Source organism: Salmo salar, chromosome 15 (assembly GCF_965601325.2).
Source record: "Salmo salar chromosome 15, fSalSal1, whole genome shotgun sequence".
Taxonomy (NCBI): Eukaryota; Metazoa; Chordata; class Actinopteri; order Salmoniformes; family Salmonidae; genus Salmo; species Salmo salar.
In genome coordinates this window covers 15,262,810-15,280,424 of record NC_138305.1, presented here as the reverse complement: position 1 = coordinate 15,280,424, position 17,615 = coordinate 15,262,810, and the positions used below count along the sequence as shown (strand labels likewise).

The window sequence follows — 17,615 nt, the reverse complement described above, 5'->3', positions numbered from 1 at the left end:
TGTCTGGCTAATATGGCATGTTGAGGCACTTTGGTGCTCCATTACTGGCTAATAGGGACCGTTGAGGAACAGTGGTGATCCATGTCTGGCTAATATGGCATGTTGAGGCACAGTAGTGCTCCATCGCTGGCTAATAGGGCACGTTTAGGCATAGCGGTGCGCCGTGGCTGGCTAATAGGGCACGTTGAGGCACAGTGGTGCTCCGTGGCTGGATAATAGGGCCCGTTGAGGTACAGTGGTGATCCATAGTTTGCTAATACGGCATTTTGAGGCACAGTGGAGCCCCATAGCTGGCGAATAGGACACGTTGAAATACAGTGGTGTTCCATGGCTGGCTAATAGGGCACGTTGAGGCACAGTGGTGCTCCGTGACTGGCAAATAGGGCATGTTGAGGTACAATGGTGCTCCATGACTGGTAAATAGGGCACATTGAAGTACAGTGGTGCTCCGTGACTGAATAATAGGGCACATTGAGGCACAGTGGTGCTATGTGACTGGCTAACAGGGCACGTTGAATTACAGTGGTGCCCCGTTACTGGCTAATAGGGCACATTGAGGCACAGTGGTGCTCCGTGGCTGGCTAATAGGGCACGTTGAGGCACAGTGGTGCTCCATGGCTGGCTAATACGGAACGTTGAAGAACAGTGGTGCTCCGTGACTGGCTAATAGGGCACATTGAGGCACAGTGGTGCTCCACGGCTGGCTAATAGGGAACGTTAAGGCACAGTGGTGCTCCATTGCTGGATAATAGGGCACATTGAGGCACAGTGGTGCTCCGTGGCTAGATAATAGGGCACGTTGAGGTACAGTGGGGCTCCATGACTAGCTAATAGGGCACGGTGAGGCACAGGGGTGCTCCGTGACTGGCTAATAGAGCAAATTGAGGCAAAGTGGTGCTCCGTGGCTGGCTAATAGGGCACGTTGAGGCACAGTGGTGCTCCTTGGCTGGCTAATAGGGAACGTTGAGGCACAGTGGTGCTCCGTGACTGGAAAATAGAGGCAAAGTGGTGCTCCGTGGCTGGATAATAGGGCTCGTTGAGGTATAGTTGTGATCCTTGTCTGGCTAATATGGCATGTTGAGGCACAGTGGTGGTCCATTACTGGCTAATAGGGACCGTTGAGGGACAGTGGTGATCCATGTCTGGCTAATATGGCATGTTGAGGCACAGTGGTGCTCCATCGCTGGCTAATAGGGCACGTTTAGGCACAGCGGTGCGCCGTGGCTGGCTAATAGGGCACGTGGAGGCACAGTGGTGCTCCGTGGCTGGATAATAGGGCCCGTTGAGGTACAGTGGTGATCCATGTCTGGCTAATAGGGCACGTTGAGGCACAGCAGTATTCCATGGTTGGCTAATACGGCATTTTGAGGCAGAGTGGAGCTCCATAGCTGGCGAATAGGACACGTTGAAGTACAGTGGTGTTCCATGGCTGGCTAATAGGGCACGTTGAGGCACAGTGGTGCTCCGTGACTGGCAAATAGGGCACGTTGAGATACAATGGTGCTCCATGACTGGTAAATAGGGCACATTGAAGTACAGTGGTGCTCCGTGACTGAATAATAGGGCACATTGAGGCACAGTGGTGCTATGTGACTGGCTAACAGGGCACGTTGAATTACAGTGGTGCCCCGTTACTGGCTAATAGGGCACATTGAGGCACAGTGGTGCTCCGTGGCTGGCTAATAGGGCACGTTGAGGCACAGTGGTGCTCCATGGCTGGCTAATACGGAACGTTGAAGAACAGTGGTGCTCCGTGACTGGCTAATAGGGAACGTTAAGGCACAGTGGTGCTCCATTGCTGGATAATAGGGCACATTGAGGCACAGTGGTGATCCACGGCTGGCTAATAGGGAACGTTAAGGCACATCGGTGCTCCATCGCTGGCTAATAGGGCACGTTGAGGCACAGTGGTGCTCCGTGACTGGAAATAGGGCACGTTGAGGCACAGTGGTGCTCCGTGGCTGGCTAATAAGGCAAGTTGAGGGATAGTGGTGCTCGATGGCTGGCTAATAGGGCACGTTGAGGTACAGTGGTGCTCCAATACTGGCTAATAGGGCCCGTTGTGGAACAGTGGTGCTCCATCGCTAGCTAATAGGGCACATTGAGGCACAGTGGTGCTCCAAGACTGGGTAATAGGGCTCGTTGAAGCACAGTGGTGCCCCATCGCTGGCTAATAGGGCACGTGGAGGAACAGCAGTGCTCCGTGGCTGGCTAATAGAGGCCCGTTGAGGCACAGTGGTGATCCATGTCTGGCTAATAGGGCACGTTGAGGCACAGTGGTGCTCCAAGACTGGCTAATAGGGAACGTTGAGGCTCAGTGGTGGTCCATCGCTAGCTAATAGGGCTCGTTGAGGCACAGCGGTGCTCCATCGCTGGCTAATAAGGCACATTGAGGCACAGTGGTGCCCCATCGCTGGCTAATAGGGCACGTTGAGGCACAGTGGTGCTCCAAGGATGGCTAATAGGGAAAGTTGAGGCACAGTGGTGCTCTGTGACTGGAAAATAGGGCACGTTGAGGCACAGTGGTGCTCCATGGTTGGCTAATAGGGCAAGCTGAGACATAGTGGTGCTCCAATACTGGCTAATAGGGCCCGTTGAGGCACAGTGGTGCTCCATCGCTGGCTAATAGGGCACGTTGAGGCACAGCAGTGCTCCGTGGCTGGCTAATAAAGGCCCGTTGAGGCACAGTGGTGATCCATGTCTGGCTAATAGGGCACGTTGAAGTACAGTGGTGATCCATGGCTGGCTTATAGGGTACGTTGAGGCACAATGGTGATCCATGTCTGGCTAATAGGGCACGTTGAAATACAGTGGTGCTCCATGGCTGGCTTATAGGGCACGTTGAGGCACGGTGGTGCTCCATCGATGGCTAATAGGGCACGTTGAAGTACAGTGGTGCTCCAAGGCTGGCTAATAGGGAACGTTGAGGCACAGTGGTGCTCCATCGCTAGCTAATAGGGCTCGTTGAAGCACAGTGGTGCTCCATCGCTGGCTAATAGGGCACGTTAAGGCACAGTGGTGCTGCAAGGATGGCTAAAAGTGCACGTTGAGGCACAGTGGTGCTCCGTGATTGGAAAATAGTGCACGTTGAGGCACAGTGGTGCTCCGTGGTTGGCTAATAGGGAACGTTGAGGCATAGTGGTGCTCCAATACTGGCTAATAGGGCACGTTGAAGTACAGTGGTGCTCCGTGACTGGCTAATAGGGCCCGATGAGGCACAGTGGTGATCCATGTCTGGCTAAAAGAGCACGTTGAGGCACAGTGGTGCTCCATCGCTAGCTAATAGGGCTCGTTGAAGCACAGTGGTGCTCCATCGCTGGCTAATAGGGCACGTTAAGGCACAGTGGTGCTGCAAGGATGGCTAAAAGTGCATGTTGAGGCACAGTGGTGCTCCGTGACTGGAAAATAGGGCACGTTGAGGCACAGTGGTGCTCCATCGCTGGCTAATAGGGCACGTTGAAGTACAGTGGTGCTCCAAGGCTGGCTGATAGGGAACGTTGAGGCATAGTGGTGCTCCAATACTGGCTAATAGGGCACGTTGAAGTAAGGTGGTGCTCCATGAATGGCTAATAGGGCACGTTGAGGCACAGTGGTGCTCCATGGCTTGCTAATAGGGCACGTCTCCCCATAGGATAACCCTGTTCGGTTCTGTGAAAAAGGTTCTACCTGGAACAAAAAATGGTTCTCCTATAGGGACAGCTGAAGGACCCTTTTGCAACCCTTTTTTTGTAACAGTATACACACTACTCACAGTCAGGGTGCTCATAGGGCAGCCAGTGGTGTTTGGTGTTCTGGAACTCAAAGTGGGAGTTGCGTAGCTGGCACTGCTGGGCCCTGAAGTCCTCAAAGTGTTTGGGGCAGTCCTCGGTGTTACACAGCTGGTACTCATAATTCACCCCGGGACAGTCCCCACCGCCGTTAGAGGGGCTGAGGAGAGGGGAGAAACATACACTATCATCATTATACATTTTCTAAATTACACAAACATATCTACTATCAGGTAGTGCAGGGGTACTCAAATACTATTTGAGAAGGTTCAGTCACACAAATGTCCTGTGTGGTAAAAGGTCCGGATGGATATTGTCATTTATCAACAAAAAACCCACTGCACTGCCCCTGCCGACCCCAAACAGTTCAAATTGTTCACACCGCTTCTACACATTTTGCCATAGGCCGAGAGAACATTTTGAAGTTTTAAAGCTAATTTCCTGCAATTCTACACATTTTGCCATGTCAAATCAAATCGAATTGTACTGCCATGTCTTATGTGTGTTCATATGATACCTGGGTGACTCAAAAAAATCAATGGCGGCTCCCTAGGGGTCAAGGCCCCTGGGCACATAATCTGGCCATGATATTTACAAGATTTAGATAGGCTAACCAGCTAACTAGCTAAGATGTGCTAGAACTTACCTACCTAGCTAATGTGCTAGATTTAGATAGCTGGTTAGCCTAACTTAACTACCTAGCTAACATGTGCTAGATTTAGATGGTTAGCCTAACGTACCTACTTAGCTAACGTGTGTTAGAATTATATGGACATTTCTGACAATTCTGACAGTTTACAAATAACTCTATAACATGCCTGGGCATTTTTTTTATTTCACCTTTATTTAACCAGGTAGGCTAGTTGAGAACAAATTCTCATTTACAACTGCGACCTGGCCAAGATAAAGCAAAGCAGTTCAACACATACAACAACACAGAGTTACACATGGAATAAACAAACATACAGTCAATAATACAGAAGAAAAAGTCTATATACAGTGTGTGCAAATGAGGTAGGATAAGGGAGGTAAGGCAATAAATAGGCCATGGAGGCGAAGTAATTACAATATAGAAATTAAACAATGGAATGGTAGATGTGCAGAAGATGAATGTGCAAGTAGAGATACTGGGGTGCAAAGGAGCAAGATAAATAAATAAATACAGTATGGGGATGAGGTAGTTGGATGGGCTATTTACAGATGGGCTATGTACAGGTGCAGTGATCTGTGAGTTGCTCTGACAGCTGGTGCTTAAAGCTAGTGAGGGAGATATGATTCTCCAGCTTCAGTAATTTTTGCAGTTCGTTCCAGTCATTGGCAGCAGAGAACTGGAAGGAAAGGCGGCCAAAGGAAGAATTGGCTTTGGGGGTGACCAGTGAGATATACCCGCTGGAGCGCATGCTATGGGTGGGTGCTGCTATGGTGACCAGAGAGCTGAGATAAGGTGGGGTTTTACCTAGCAGAGACTTGTAGATGACCTGAAGCCAATGGGTTTGGCGACGAGTATGAAGCGAGGGCCAGCCAACGAGAGCGTACAGGTCGCAGTGGTGGGTAGTAAATGGGGCTTTGGTGACAAAATGGATGGCACTGTGATAGACTGCATCCAATTGGTTGAGTAGAGTGTTGGAGGCTATTTTGTAAATGACATCGCCGAAGTCGAGGATTGATGGATGGTCAGTTTTACGATGGCATGTTTGGCAGCATGAGTGAAGGATGCTTTGTTGCGAAATAGGAAGCCGATTCTAGATTGAATTATGGATTGGAGATGTTTAATGTGAGTCTGGAAGGAGAGTTTACAGTCTAGCCAGACACCTAGGTATTTGTAGTTGTCCACATACTCTAAGTCAGAACCGTCCAGAGTAGAGATGCTGGACGGGCGGGCAGGTGCGGGCAGCGATCGGTTGAAGAGCATGCATTTAGTTTTACTTGCATTTAAGAGCAGTTGGAGGCCATGGAAGGAGAGTTGTATGGCATGGAAGCTCATCTGGAGGTTAGTTAACAAAGTGTCAAAAGAAGGGCCAGAGGTATACAGAATGGTGTCGTCTGCGTAGAGGTGGATCAGAGAATCACCAGCAGCAAGAGCGACATCATTGATGTGTACAGAGAAGAGTCGGCCCAAGAATTGAACCCTGTGGCACCCCCATAGAGACTGCCAGAGGTCAGGAAAAAAGGCCCTCCGATTTGACACACTGAACTCTATTAGAGAAGAAGTTGGTGAACTAGGCGAAGCAATCATTTGAGAAACCTAGGCTGTTGAGACTGCCGATAAGAATGTGGTGATTGACAGAGTCGAAAGCCTTGGCCAGGTCGATGAATACAGCTGCACAGTAATGTCTCTTATCGATGGCCGTTATGATATAGCTTAGGACCTTGAGCGTGGCTGAGGTGCACCCATGACCAGCTCTGAAACCAGATTGCATAGCAGAGAAGGTCCGGTGGGATTCGAAATGGTTGGTAATCTGTTTGTTAACTTGGCTTTCGAAGACCTTAGAAAGGCAGGGTAGGATAGATATAGGGCTGTAGCAGTTTGGGTCTAGAGTGTTTCCCCCTTAGAAGATGAGGATGACCGCGGCAGCTTTCCAATCTTTGGGAATCTCAGACGATACGAAAGAGAGGTTGAACAGGCTAGTAATAGGGGTTGCAACAATTCTGGCAGATAATTTTAGAAAGAGAGGGTCCAGATTGTCTAGCCCGGCTGATTTGTCTTTCAGAACATCAGCTATCTGGATTTGGGTGAAGGAGAATTGGGGGAGGCTTGGGTGAGTTGCTGTGGGGAGTGGAGGGCTGTTGATCGGGGTAGGGGTAGCCAGGTGGAAAGCATAGCCAGCCATAGAAAAATGCTTATTGAAATTCTCCATTATAGTGGATTTATCGGTGGTGACAATGTTTCCTAGCCTCAGTGCAGTGGGCAGCTGGGAGGAGGTGCTCTTATTCTCCATGGACTTTACAGTGTCCCAGAACTTTTTTGAGTTTGTGCTACAGGATGCATATTTCTGCTTGAAAAAGCTAGCCTTAGCTTTCCTAACTGCCTGTGTATATTGGTTCCTGACTTCCCTGAAAAGTTGCATATCACGGGGGCTATTCGATGCTAATGCAGTACACCACAGGATGTTTTTGTGCTGGTCAAGGGCAGTCAAGTCAGGAGTGAACCAGGGGCTATATTTGTTCTTAGTTCTACATTTTTTGAATGGGGCATTACACCGGATCATCGCAGCTAGCTAGCTGCAACCGAGTGGCTATTGTGTCCCGAAGCAAGCACCAGTTAGCCTTGAGCTAGCCTCAAGCTAGGCCCATCTCCCGGCCAGCCGACGGAGTATACCAGCTAATTCTTGGGCTACAATACCTCTTTTGCCAATTGGCCTGGACCCTTTATTGTTGACACGGAGCTCTGCCGATCCATCACGACTGGTCTGCCGACGTAATCATCCGATGTGGTTTCAACAGGCTTTTCCGTTGCGATGTCACTGAAGACCCATCTGCGAGCCCCGGCCCGCTAGCTTTCTGAAAGCCGTGTCTCCCACTCGCCTAGTGTTGTAGCGACTACCGAACGGCTCCCTGACTCACCTATTGCTGCTCATTGGACCCTATGATCACTCGGCCACATAGCTGATGCCTGCTGGTCTGTTCATTAACACCGTATCTCATTTTGTTTTTCTGTCATCCCCAGCCTCGAACTCAGATCCTGTGTGCCTAACTGACCCTCTCTGCCCATTCATCTCCATTTACCCATTGTTGTCTTAGCTCTCCCGACCAACATTGATTGCATTTTCCTCCTCACGCCATTTGCACAGACTGTATATAGACTGTGCAAATAACGTGAATACAACCAGCACTACAACCAGCACTACGACCAGGAATACATCCTGCAGTACGACCAGGAATACAACCAGCATAGTGCTGGTTGTATTCCTGGTCATAGTGCTGGTTGTATTCCTGGTCATCGCGCTGGATGTATTCCTGGTTGTAGTGCTGGATGTATTCCTGGTCGTAGTGCTGGTTGTATTCCTGGTCATAGCGCTGGATGTATTCCTGGTTGTAGTGCTGGTTGTATTCCTGGTCATAGTGCTGGTTGTATTCCTGGTCGTAGTGCTGGTTGTATTCCTGGTTGTAGTGCTGGTTGTATTCCTGGTCATAGTGCTGGTTGTATTCCTGGTCGTAGTGCTGGATGTATTCCTGGTTGTAGTGCTGGTTGTATTCCTGTTCGTAGTGCTGGTTGTATTCCTGGTCGTAGTGCTGGTTGTATTCCTGGTCGTAGTGCTGGTTGTATTCCTGGTCATAGTGCTGGTTGTATTCCTGGTCGTAGCGCTGGTTGTATTCCTGGTTGTAGCGCTGGTTGTATTCCTGGTCGTAGTGCTGGTTGTATTCCTGGTCATAGCGCTGGTTGTTTTCCTGGTCATAGTGCTGGTTGTATTCCTGGTTGTAGTGCTGGTTGTATTCCTGGTCGTAGTGCTGGTTGTATTCCTGGTCGTAGTGCTGGTTGTATTCCTGTTCGTAGTGCTGGTTGTATTCCTGGTCGTAGTGCTGGTTGTATTCCTGGTTGTAGTGCTGGTTGTATTCCTGGTTGTAGTGCTGGTTGTATTCCTGGTCGTAGTGCTGGTTGTATTCCTGGTCGTAGTGCTGGATGTATTCCTGGTCGTAGTGCTGGTTGTATTCCTGGTCGTAGTGCTGGTTGTATTCCTGGACGTAGTGCTGGATGTGCTGGTAAGTTGACGTCTCTCTGATATCCAATAGTTCTTCCCGGCTGTATGTAATAACACTTAAGGTTTTCTGGGCTAACAATGTAACAAATAATACATAATAAACAAAATACTGCAAAGTTTCCTAAGGACTAGAAGCTAAGCTGCCATCTTGCTTAGAAATAGTGAGATGGCGCCGATAGATATGGCATGTGTTATAATTGGTATAATTCTCCTGTCTTATCTGGTTTCCTGTGTGAATTTAAGTACGATCCCTCTAATTCCCTCTCTCTCCCTCGCTATGGGAGGGGTTAAGGGGAGTGTGGTGCTATGGGAGGGGTTAAGGGGAGTGTGGTGCTATGGGAGAGGATAGGGGGAGTGTGGTGCTATGGGAGGGGTGAGGGGGAGTGTGGCGCTATGTGAGGGGTTAGGGGGAGTGTGGCACTATGGGAGGGGTTAGGGGGAGTGTGGTGCTATGGGAGGGGTTAGGGGGAGTGTGGTGCTATAGGAGGGGTTAGTAGTTAAGGGGAATGTGGTGCTATGGGAAGGGTTAGGGGTTAGGGGGAGTGTGGTGCTATGGGAGGGTTTAGGGGGAGTGTGGTGCTATGGGAGGGGTTAGAGGGAATGTGGTGCTATGGGAGGGGTAAGTAGTTAGGGGGAGTGTGGTGCTATGGGAGGGTTTAGGGGGAGTATGGTGCTATGGGAGGGGTTAGGGGGAATGTGGTGCTATGGGAGGGGTTAGGGGTTAGGGGGAGTGTGGTGCTATGGGAGGGGTTAGGGGGAGTGTGGTGCTATGGGAGGGGTTAGGGGGAATGTGGTGCTATCGGAGGGGTTAGGGGGAGTGTGGTGCTATGGGAGGGGTTAGGGGGAGTGTGGTGCTATGGGAGGGGTTAGGGGGAGTGTGGTGCTATGGGAGGGGGTAGGGGGAGTGTGGTGCTATGGGAGGGGTTAGGGGGAGTGTGGTGCTATGGGAGGGGATAGGGGGAGTGTGGTGCTATGGGAGGGGTTAGTAGTTAGGGGGAGTGTGGTGCTATGGGAGGGGTTAGGGGGAGTGTGGTGCTATAGGAGGGGTTAGGGGGAGTGTGGTGCTATGGGAGGGGTTAGGGGGAATGTGGTGCTATGGGAGGGGTTAGGGGGAGTGTGGTGCTATGGGAGGGGTTAGGGGTTAGGGGGAGTGTGATGCTATGGGAGGGGTTAGGGGTTAGGGGGAGTATGGTGCTATGGGAGGGGTTAGGGGGAATGTGGTGCTATGGGAGGGGTTAGGGGTTAGGGGGAGTGTGGTGCTATGGGAAGGGTTAGGGGGAGTGTGGTACTATGGGAGGGGTTAGGGGGAGTGTGGTGCTATGGGAGGGGTTAGGGGGAATGTGGTGCTATCGGAGGGGTTAGGGGGAGTGTGGTGCTATGGGAGGGGTTAAGGGGAGTGTGGTGCTATGGGAGGGGATAGGCGGAGTGTGGTGCTATGGGAGGGGTTAGGGGAGTGTGGTGCTATGGGAGGGGTTAGGGGGAGTGTGGTGCTATGGGAGGGGTTAGGGGGACTGTGGTGCTATGGGAGGGGTTAGGGGTTAGGGGGAGTGTGATGCTATGGGAGGGGTTAGGAGTTAGGGGGAGTATGGTGCTATGGGAGGGGTTAGGGGGAGTGTGATGCTATGGGTGGGGTTAGGGGGAGTGTGGTGCTATGGGAGGGGTTAGGGGTTAGGGGGAGTGTGGTGCTATGGGAGGGGTTAGGGGGAGTGTGGTGCTATGGGAGGGGTTAGGGGGAATGTGGTGCTATGGGAGAGGATAGGGGGAGTGTGGTGCTATGGGAGGGGTTAGGGGGAGTCTGGCGCTATGGGAGGGGTTAGGGGGAGTGTGGCACTATGGGAGGGGTTAGGGGGAGTGTGGTGCTATGGGAGGGGTTAGGGGGAGTGTGGTGCTATAGGAGGGGTTAGTAGTTAGAGGGAATGTGGTGCTATGGGAGGGGTTAGGGGTTAGGGGGAGTGTGGTGCTATGGGAGGGTTAGGGGGAGTGTGGTGCTATGGGAGGGGTTAGGGGGAGTCTGGCGCTATGGGAGGGGTTAGGGGGAGTGTGGCACTATGGGAGGGGTTAGGGGGAGTGTGGTGCTATGGGAGGGGTTAGGGGGAGTGTGGTGCTATAGGAGGGGTTAGTAGTTAGGGGGAATGTGGTGCTATGGGAGGGGTTAGGGGGAGTGTGGTGCTATGGGAGGGGTTAGGGGTTAGGGGGAGTGTGATGCTATGGGAGGGGTTAGGGGTTAGGGGGAGTATGGTGCTATGGGAGGGGTTAGGGGGAATGTGGTGCTATCGGAGGGGTTAGGGGGAGTGTGGTGCTATGGGAGGGGTTAAGGGGAGTGTGGTGCTATGGGAGGGGATAGGCGGAGTGTGGTGCTATGGGAGGGGTTAGGGGAGTATGGTGCTATGGGAGGGGTTAGGGGGAGTGTGGTGCTATGGGAGGGGTTAGGGGGAATGTGGTGCTATGGGAGGGGTTAGGGGGAGTGTGGTGCTATGGGAGGGGTTAGGGGTTAGGGGGAGTGTGATGCTATGGGAGGGGTTAGGGGTTAGGGGGAGTATGGTGCTATGGGAGGGGTTAGGGGGAATGTGGTGCTATGGGAGGGGTTAGGGGTTAGGGGGAGTGTGGTGCTATGGGAGGGGTTATGGGTTAGGGGGAGTGTGGTGCTATGGGAGGGGTTAGGGGGAGTGTGCTGCTATGGGAGGGGTTAGGGGGAATGTGGTGCTATCGGAGGGGTTAGGGGGAGTGTGGTGCTATGGGAGGGGTTAAGGGGAGTGTGGTGCTATGGGAGGGGATAGGCGGAGTGTGGTGCTATGGGAGGGGTTAGGGGAGTATGGTGCTATGGGAGGGGTTAGGGGGAGTGTGGTGCTATGGGAGGGGTTAGGGGGAGTGTGGTGCTATGGGAGGGGTTAGGGGGAGTGTGGTGCTATGGGAGGGGTTAGGGGTTAGGGGGAGTGTGATGCTATGGGAGGGGTTAGGAGTTAGGGGGAGTATGGTGCTATGGGAGGGGTTAGGGGGAGTGTGGTGCTATGGGAGGGGTTAGGGGGAGTATGGTGCTATGGGAGGGGTTAGGGGGAGTGTGGTGCTATGGGAGGGTTTAGGGGGAGTGTGGTGCTATGGGAGGGTTAGGGGGAGTGTGGTGCTATGGGAGGGGTTAGGGGGAGTGTGGTGCTATGGGAGGGGTTAGGGGTTAGGGGGAGTGTGGTGCTATGGGAGGGGTTAGGGGGAGTGTGGTGCTATGGGAGGGGTTAGGGGGAATGTGGTGCTATGGGAGAGGATAGGGGGAGTGTGGTGCTATGGGAGGGGTTAGGGGGAGTCTGGCGCTATGGGAGGGGTTAGGGGGAGTGTGGCACTATGGGAGGGGTTAGGGGGAATGTGGTGCTATGGGAGGGGTTAGGAGTTAGGGGGAGTGTGGTGCTATGGGAGGGGTTAGGGGTTAGGGGGAGTATGGTGCTATGGGAGGGGTTAGGGGGAATGTGGTGCTATGGGAGGGGTTAGGGGTTAGGGGGAGTGTGGTGCTATGGGAGGGGTTAGGGGGAATGTGGTGCTATGGGAGAGGATAGGGGGAGTGTGGTGCTATGGGAGGGGTTAGGGGGAGTGTGGTGCTATGGGAGGGGTTAGGGGGAATGTGGTGCTATGGGAGAGGATAGGGGGAGTGTGGTGCTATGGGAGGGGTTAGGGGGAGTCTGGCGCTATGGGAGGGGTTAGGGGGAGTGTGGCACTATGGGAGGGGTTAGGGGGAATGTGGTGCTATGGGAGGGGTTAGGAGTTAGGGGGAGTGTGGTGCTATGGGAGGGGTTAGGGGTTAGGGGGAGTATGGTGCTATGGGAGGGGTTAGGGGGAGTGTGGTGCTATGGGAGGGGTTAGGGGGAATGTGGTGCTATGGGAGGGGTTAGGAGTTAGGGGGAGTGTGGTGCTATGGGAGGGGTTAGGGGTTAGGGGGAGTATGGTGCTATGGGAGGGGTTAGGGGGAATGTGGTGCTATGGGAGGGGTTAGGGGTTAGGGGGAGTGTGGTGCTATGGGAGAGGTTAGGGGTTAGGGGGAGTGTGGTGCTATGGGAGGGGTTAGGGGGAGTGTGCTGCTATGGGAGGGGTTAGGGGGAATGTGGTGCTATCGGAGGGGTTAGGGGGAGTGTGGTGCTATGGGAGGGGTTAAGGGGAGTGTGGTGCTATGGGAGGGGATAGGCGGAGTGTGGTGCTATGGGAGGGGTTAGGGGAGTATGGTGCTATGGGAGGGGTTAGGGGGAGTGTGGTGCTATGGGAGGGGTTAGGGGGAGTGTGGTGCTATGGGAGGGGTTAGGGGGAGTGTGGTGCTATGGGAGGGGTTAGGGGTTAGGGGGAGTGTGATGCTATGGGAGGGGTTAGGAGTTAGGGGGAGTATGGTGCTATGGGAGGGGTTAGGGGGAGTGTGGTGCTATGGGAGGGGTTAGGGGGAGTATGGTGCTATGGGAGGGGTTAGGGGGAGTGTGGTGCTATGGGAGGGTTTAGGGGGAGTGTGGTGCTATGGGAGGGGTTAGTAGTTAGGGGGAATGTGGTGCTATGGGAGGGGTTAGGGGTTAGGGGGAGTGTGGTGCTATGGGAGGGGTTAGAGGGAGTGTGGTGCTATGGGAGGGGTTAGTAGTTAGGGGGAATGTGGTGCTATGGGAGGGGTTAGGGGGAGTGTGGTGCTATGGGAGGGGTTAGGGGGAGTGTGGTGCTATGGGAGGGTTAGGGGGAGTGTGGTGCTATGGGAGGGGTTAGGGGGAGTGTGGTGCTATGGGAGGGGTTAGGGGGAATGTGGTGCTATCGGAGGGGTTAGGGGGAGTGTGGTGCTATGGGAGGGGTTAAGGGGAGTGTGGTGCTATGGGAGGGGATAGGCGGAGTGTGGTGCTATGGGAGGGGTTAGGGGAGTATGGTGCTATGGGAGGGGTTAGGGGGAGTGTGGTGCTATGGGAGGGGTTAGGGGGAGTGTGGTGCTATGGGAGGGGTTAGGGGGAGTGTGGTGCTATGGGAGGGGTTAGGGGTTAGGGGGAGTGTGATGCTATGGGAGGGGTTAGGAGTTAGGGGGAGTATGGTGCTATGGGAGGGGTTAGGGGGAGTGTGGTGCTATGGGAGGGGTTAGGGGGAGTATGGTGCTATGGGAGGGGTTAGGGGGAGTGTGGTGCTATGGGAGGGTTTAGGGGGAGTGTGGTGCTATGGGAGGGGTTAGTAGTTAGGGGGAATGTGGTGCTATGGGAGGGGTTAGGGGTTAGGGGGAGTGTGGTGCTATGGGAGGGGTTAGGGGGAGTGTGGTGCTATGGGAGGGGTTAGGGGTTAGGGGGAGTGTGGTGCTATGGGAGGGGTTAGGGGGAGTGTGGTGCTATGGGAGGGGTTAGGGGGAATGTGGTGCTATGGGAGGGGTTAGGGGGAGTGTGGTGCTATGGGAGGGGTTAGGGGGAGTCTGGCGCTATGGGAGGGGTTAGGGGGAGTGTGGCACTATGGGAGAGGTTAGGGGGAGTGTGGTGCTATGGGAGGGGTTAGGGGGAGTGTGGTGCTATAGGAGGGGTCAGTAGTTAGGGGGAATGTGGTGCTATGGGAGGGGTTAGGAGTTAGGGGGAGTGTGGTGCTATGGGAGGGTTTAGGGGGAGTGTGGTGCTATGGGAGGGGTTAGAGGGAATGTGGTACTATGGGAGGGGTTAGTAGTTAGGGGGAGTGTGGTGCTATGGGAGGGGTTAGGGGGACTGTGGTGCTATGGGAGGGGTTAGGGGGAATGTGGTGCTTTGGGAGGGGTTAGGGGGAGTGTGGTGCTATGGGAGGGGTTAGGCGGAGTGTGGTGCTATGGGAGGGCTTAGGGGGAGTGTGGTGCTATGGGAGGGGTTAGGGGTTAGGGGGAGTGTGGTGCTATGGGAGGGGTCAGGGGGAGTGTGGTGCTATGGGAGGGGTTAGGGGGAGTGTGGTGCTATGGGAGGGGTTAGGGGGAGTGTGGTGCTATGGGAGGGGTTAGTAGTTAGGGGGAATGTGGTGCTATGGGAGGGGTTAGGGGTTAGGGGGAGTGTGGTGCTATGGGAGGGGTTAGGGGGAGTGTGGTGCTATGGGAGGGGTTAGGGGGAGTGTGGTGCTATGGGAGGGGTTAGGGGGAGTGTGGTGCTATGGGAGGGTTTAGGGGGAGTATGGTGCTATGGGAGGGGTTAGGGGTTAGGGGGAATGTGGTGCTATGGGAGGGGTTAGGGGTTAGGGGGAGTGTGGTGCTATGGGAGGGGTTAGGGGTTAGGGGGAGTGTGGTGCTATGGGAGGGGTAAGGGGGAGTGTGGTGCTATGGGAGGGGTTAGGGGGAGTGTGGTGCTATGGGAAGGGTTAGGGGGAGTGTGGTGCTATGGGAGGGGTTAGGGGGAGTGTGGTGCTATGGGAGGGGTTAGGGGGAATGTGGTGCGATGGGAGGGGTTAGTAGTTAGGGGGAATGTGGTGCTATGGGAGGGGTTAGGGGTTAGGGGGAGTGTGGTGCTATGGGAGGGGTTAGTAGTTAGGGGGAGTGTGGTGCTATGGGAGGGGTTAGGGGGAGTGTGGTGCAATGGGAGGGGTTAGGGGGAGTGTGGTGCTATGGGAGGGTTTAGGGGGAGTGTGGTGCTATGGGAGGGGTTAGGGGAGTGTGGTGCTATGGGAGGGGTTAGGGGGAGTGTGGTGCTATGGGAGGGGTTAGGGGGAGTGTGGTGCTATGGGAGGGGTTCGGGGGAATGTGGTGCTATGGGAGGGGATAGGGGGAGTGTAGTGCTATGGGAGGGGATAGGGGGAGTGTGGTGCTATGGGAGGGGTTAGGGGTTAGGGGGAGTGTGATGCTATGGGAGGGGTTAGGAGTTAGGGGGAGTATGGTGCTATGGGAGGGGTTAGGGGGAGTGTGGTGCTATGGGAGGGGTTAGGGGGAGTATGGTGCTATGGGAGGGGTTAGGGGGAGTGTGGTGCTATGGGAGGGTTTAGGGGGAGTGTGGTGCTATGGGAGGGGTTAGTAGTTAGGGGGAATGTGGTGCTATGGGAGGGGTTAGGGGTTAGGGGGAGTGTGGTGCTATGGGAGGGGTTAGGGGGAGTGTGGTGCTATGGGAGGGGTTAGTAGTTAGGGGGAATGTGGTGCTATGGGAGGGGTTAGGGGGAGTGTGGTGCTATGGGAGGGGTTAGGGGGAGTGTGGTGCTATGGGAGGGTTAGGGGGAGTGTGGTGCTATGGGAGGGGTTAGGGGGAGTGTGGTGCTATGGGAGGGGTTAGGGGGAATGTGGTGCTATCGGAGGGGTTAGGGGGAGTGTGGTGCTATGGGAGGGGTTAAGGGGAGTGTGGTGCTATGGGAGGGGATAGGCGGAGTGTGGTGCTATGGGAGGGGTTAGGGGAGTATGGTGCTATGGGAGGGGTTAGGGGGAGTGTGGTGCTATGGGAGGGGTTAGGGGTTAGGGGGAGTGTGATGCTATGGGAGGGGTTAGGAGTTAGGGGGAGTATGGTGCTATGGGAGGGGTTAGGGGGAGTGTGGTGCTATGGGAGGGGTTAGGGGGAGTATGGTGCTATGGGAGGGTTTAGGGGGAGTGTGGTGCTATGGGAGGGTTTAGGGGGAGTGTGGTGCTATGGGAGGGGTTAGTAGTTAGGGGGAATGTGGTGCTATGGGAGGGGTTAGGGGTTAGGGGGAGTGTGGTGCTATGGGAGGGGTTAGGGGGAGTGTGGTGCTATGGGAGGGGTTAGGGGTTAGGGGGAGTGTGGTGCTATGGGAGGGGTTAGGGGGAGTGTGGTGCTATGGGAGGGGTTAGGGGGAATGTGGTGCTATGGGAGGGGTTAGGGGGAGTGTGGTGCTATGGGAGGGGTTAGGGGGAGTCTGGCGCTATGGGAGGGGTTAGGGGGAGTGTGGCACTATGGGAGAGGTTAGGGGGAGTGTGGTGCTATGGGAGGGGTTAGGGGGAGTGTGGTGCTATAGGAGGGGTCAGTAGTTAGGGGGAATGTGGTGCTATGGGAGGGGTTAGGAGTTAGGGGGAGTGTGGTGCTATGGGAGGGGTTAGGGGGAGTGTGGTGCTATGGGAGGGGTTAGAGGGAATGTGGTACTATGGGAGGGGTTAGTAGTTAGGGGGAGTGTGGTGCTATGGGAGGGGTTAGGGGGACTGTGGTGCTATGGGAGGGGTTAGGGGGAATGTGGTGCTTTGGGAGGGGTTTGGGGGAGTGTGGTGCTATGGGAGGGGTTAGGCGGAGTGTGGTGCTATGGGAGGGCTTAGGGGGAGTGTGGTGCTATGGGAGGGGTTAGGGGTTAGGGGGAGTGTGGTGCTATGGGAGGGGTCAGGGGGAGTGTGGTGCTATGGGAGGGGTTAGGGGGAGTGTGGTGCTATGGGAGGGGTTAGGGGGAGTGTGGTGCTATGGGAGGGGTTAGTAGTTAGGGGGAATGTGGTGCTATGGGAGGGGTTAGGGGTTAGGGGGAGTGTGGTGCTATGGGAGGGGTTAGGGGGAGTGTGGTGCTATGGGAGGGGTTAGGGGGAGTGTGGTGCTATGGGAGGGGTTAGGGGGAGTGTGGTGCTATGGGAGGGTTTAGGGGGAGTATGGTGCTATGGGAGGGGTTAGGGGTTAGGGGGAATGTGGTGCTATGGGAGGGGTTAGGGGTTAGGGGGAGTGTGGTGCTATGGGAGGGGTTAGGGGTTAGGGGGAGTGTGGTGCTATGGGAGGGGTAAGGGGGAGTGTGGTGCTATGGGAGGGGTTAGGGGGAGTGTGGTGCTATGGGAAGGGTTAGGGGGAGTGTGGTGCTATGGGAGGGGTTAGGGGGAGTGTGGTGCTATGGGAGGGGTTAGGGGGAATGTGGTGCGATGGGAGGGGTTAGTAGTTAGGGGGAATGTGGTGCTATGGGAGGGGTTAGGGGTTAGGGGGAGTGTGGTGCTATGGGAGGGGTTAGTAGTTAGGGGGAGTGTGGTGCTATGGGAGGGGTTAGGGGGAGTGTGGTGCAATGGGAGGGGTTAGGGGGAGTGTGGTGCTATGGGAGGGTTTAGGGGGAGTGTGGTGCTATGGGAGGGGTTAGGGGAGTGTGGTGCTATGGGAGGGGTTAGGGGGAGTGTGGTGCTATGGGAGGGGTTAGGGGGAGTGTGGTGCTATGGGAGGGGTTCGGGGGAATGTGGTGCTATGGGAGGGGATAGGGGGAGTGTAGTGCTATGGGAGGGGATAGGGGGAGTGTGGTGCTATGGGAGGGGTTAGTAGTTAGGGGGAGT

General features: G+C 54.6%; 1 protein-coding gene across 1 annotated transcript in view; it reads right to left on the bottom strand.

Moving 5' to 3' along the window:
• Positions 1 to 17,615, bottom strand: part of adamts3 (ADAM metallopeptidase with thrombospondin type 1 motif, 3) — a 435,600-nt gene that overhangs the window by 97,869 nt on the left and 320,116 nt on the right. Inside the window, exon 13 of the mRNA XM_045695469.2 lies at positions 3,752 to 3,927. Within this exon, the coding sequence (XP_045551425.1) occupies positions 3,752 to 3,927 (176 nt within the window). The remainder of the gene's footprint in view (positions 1 to 3,751; positions 3,928 to 17,615) is intronic.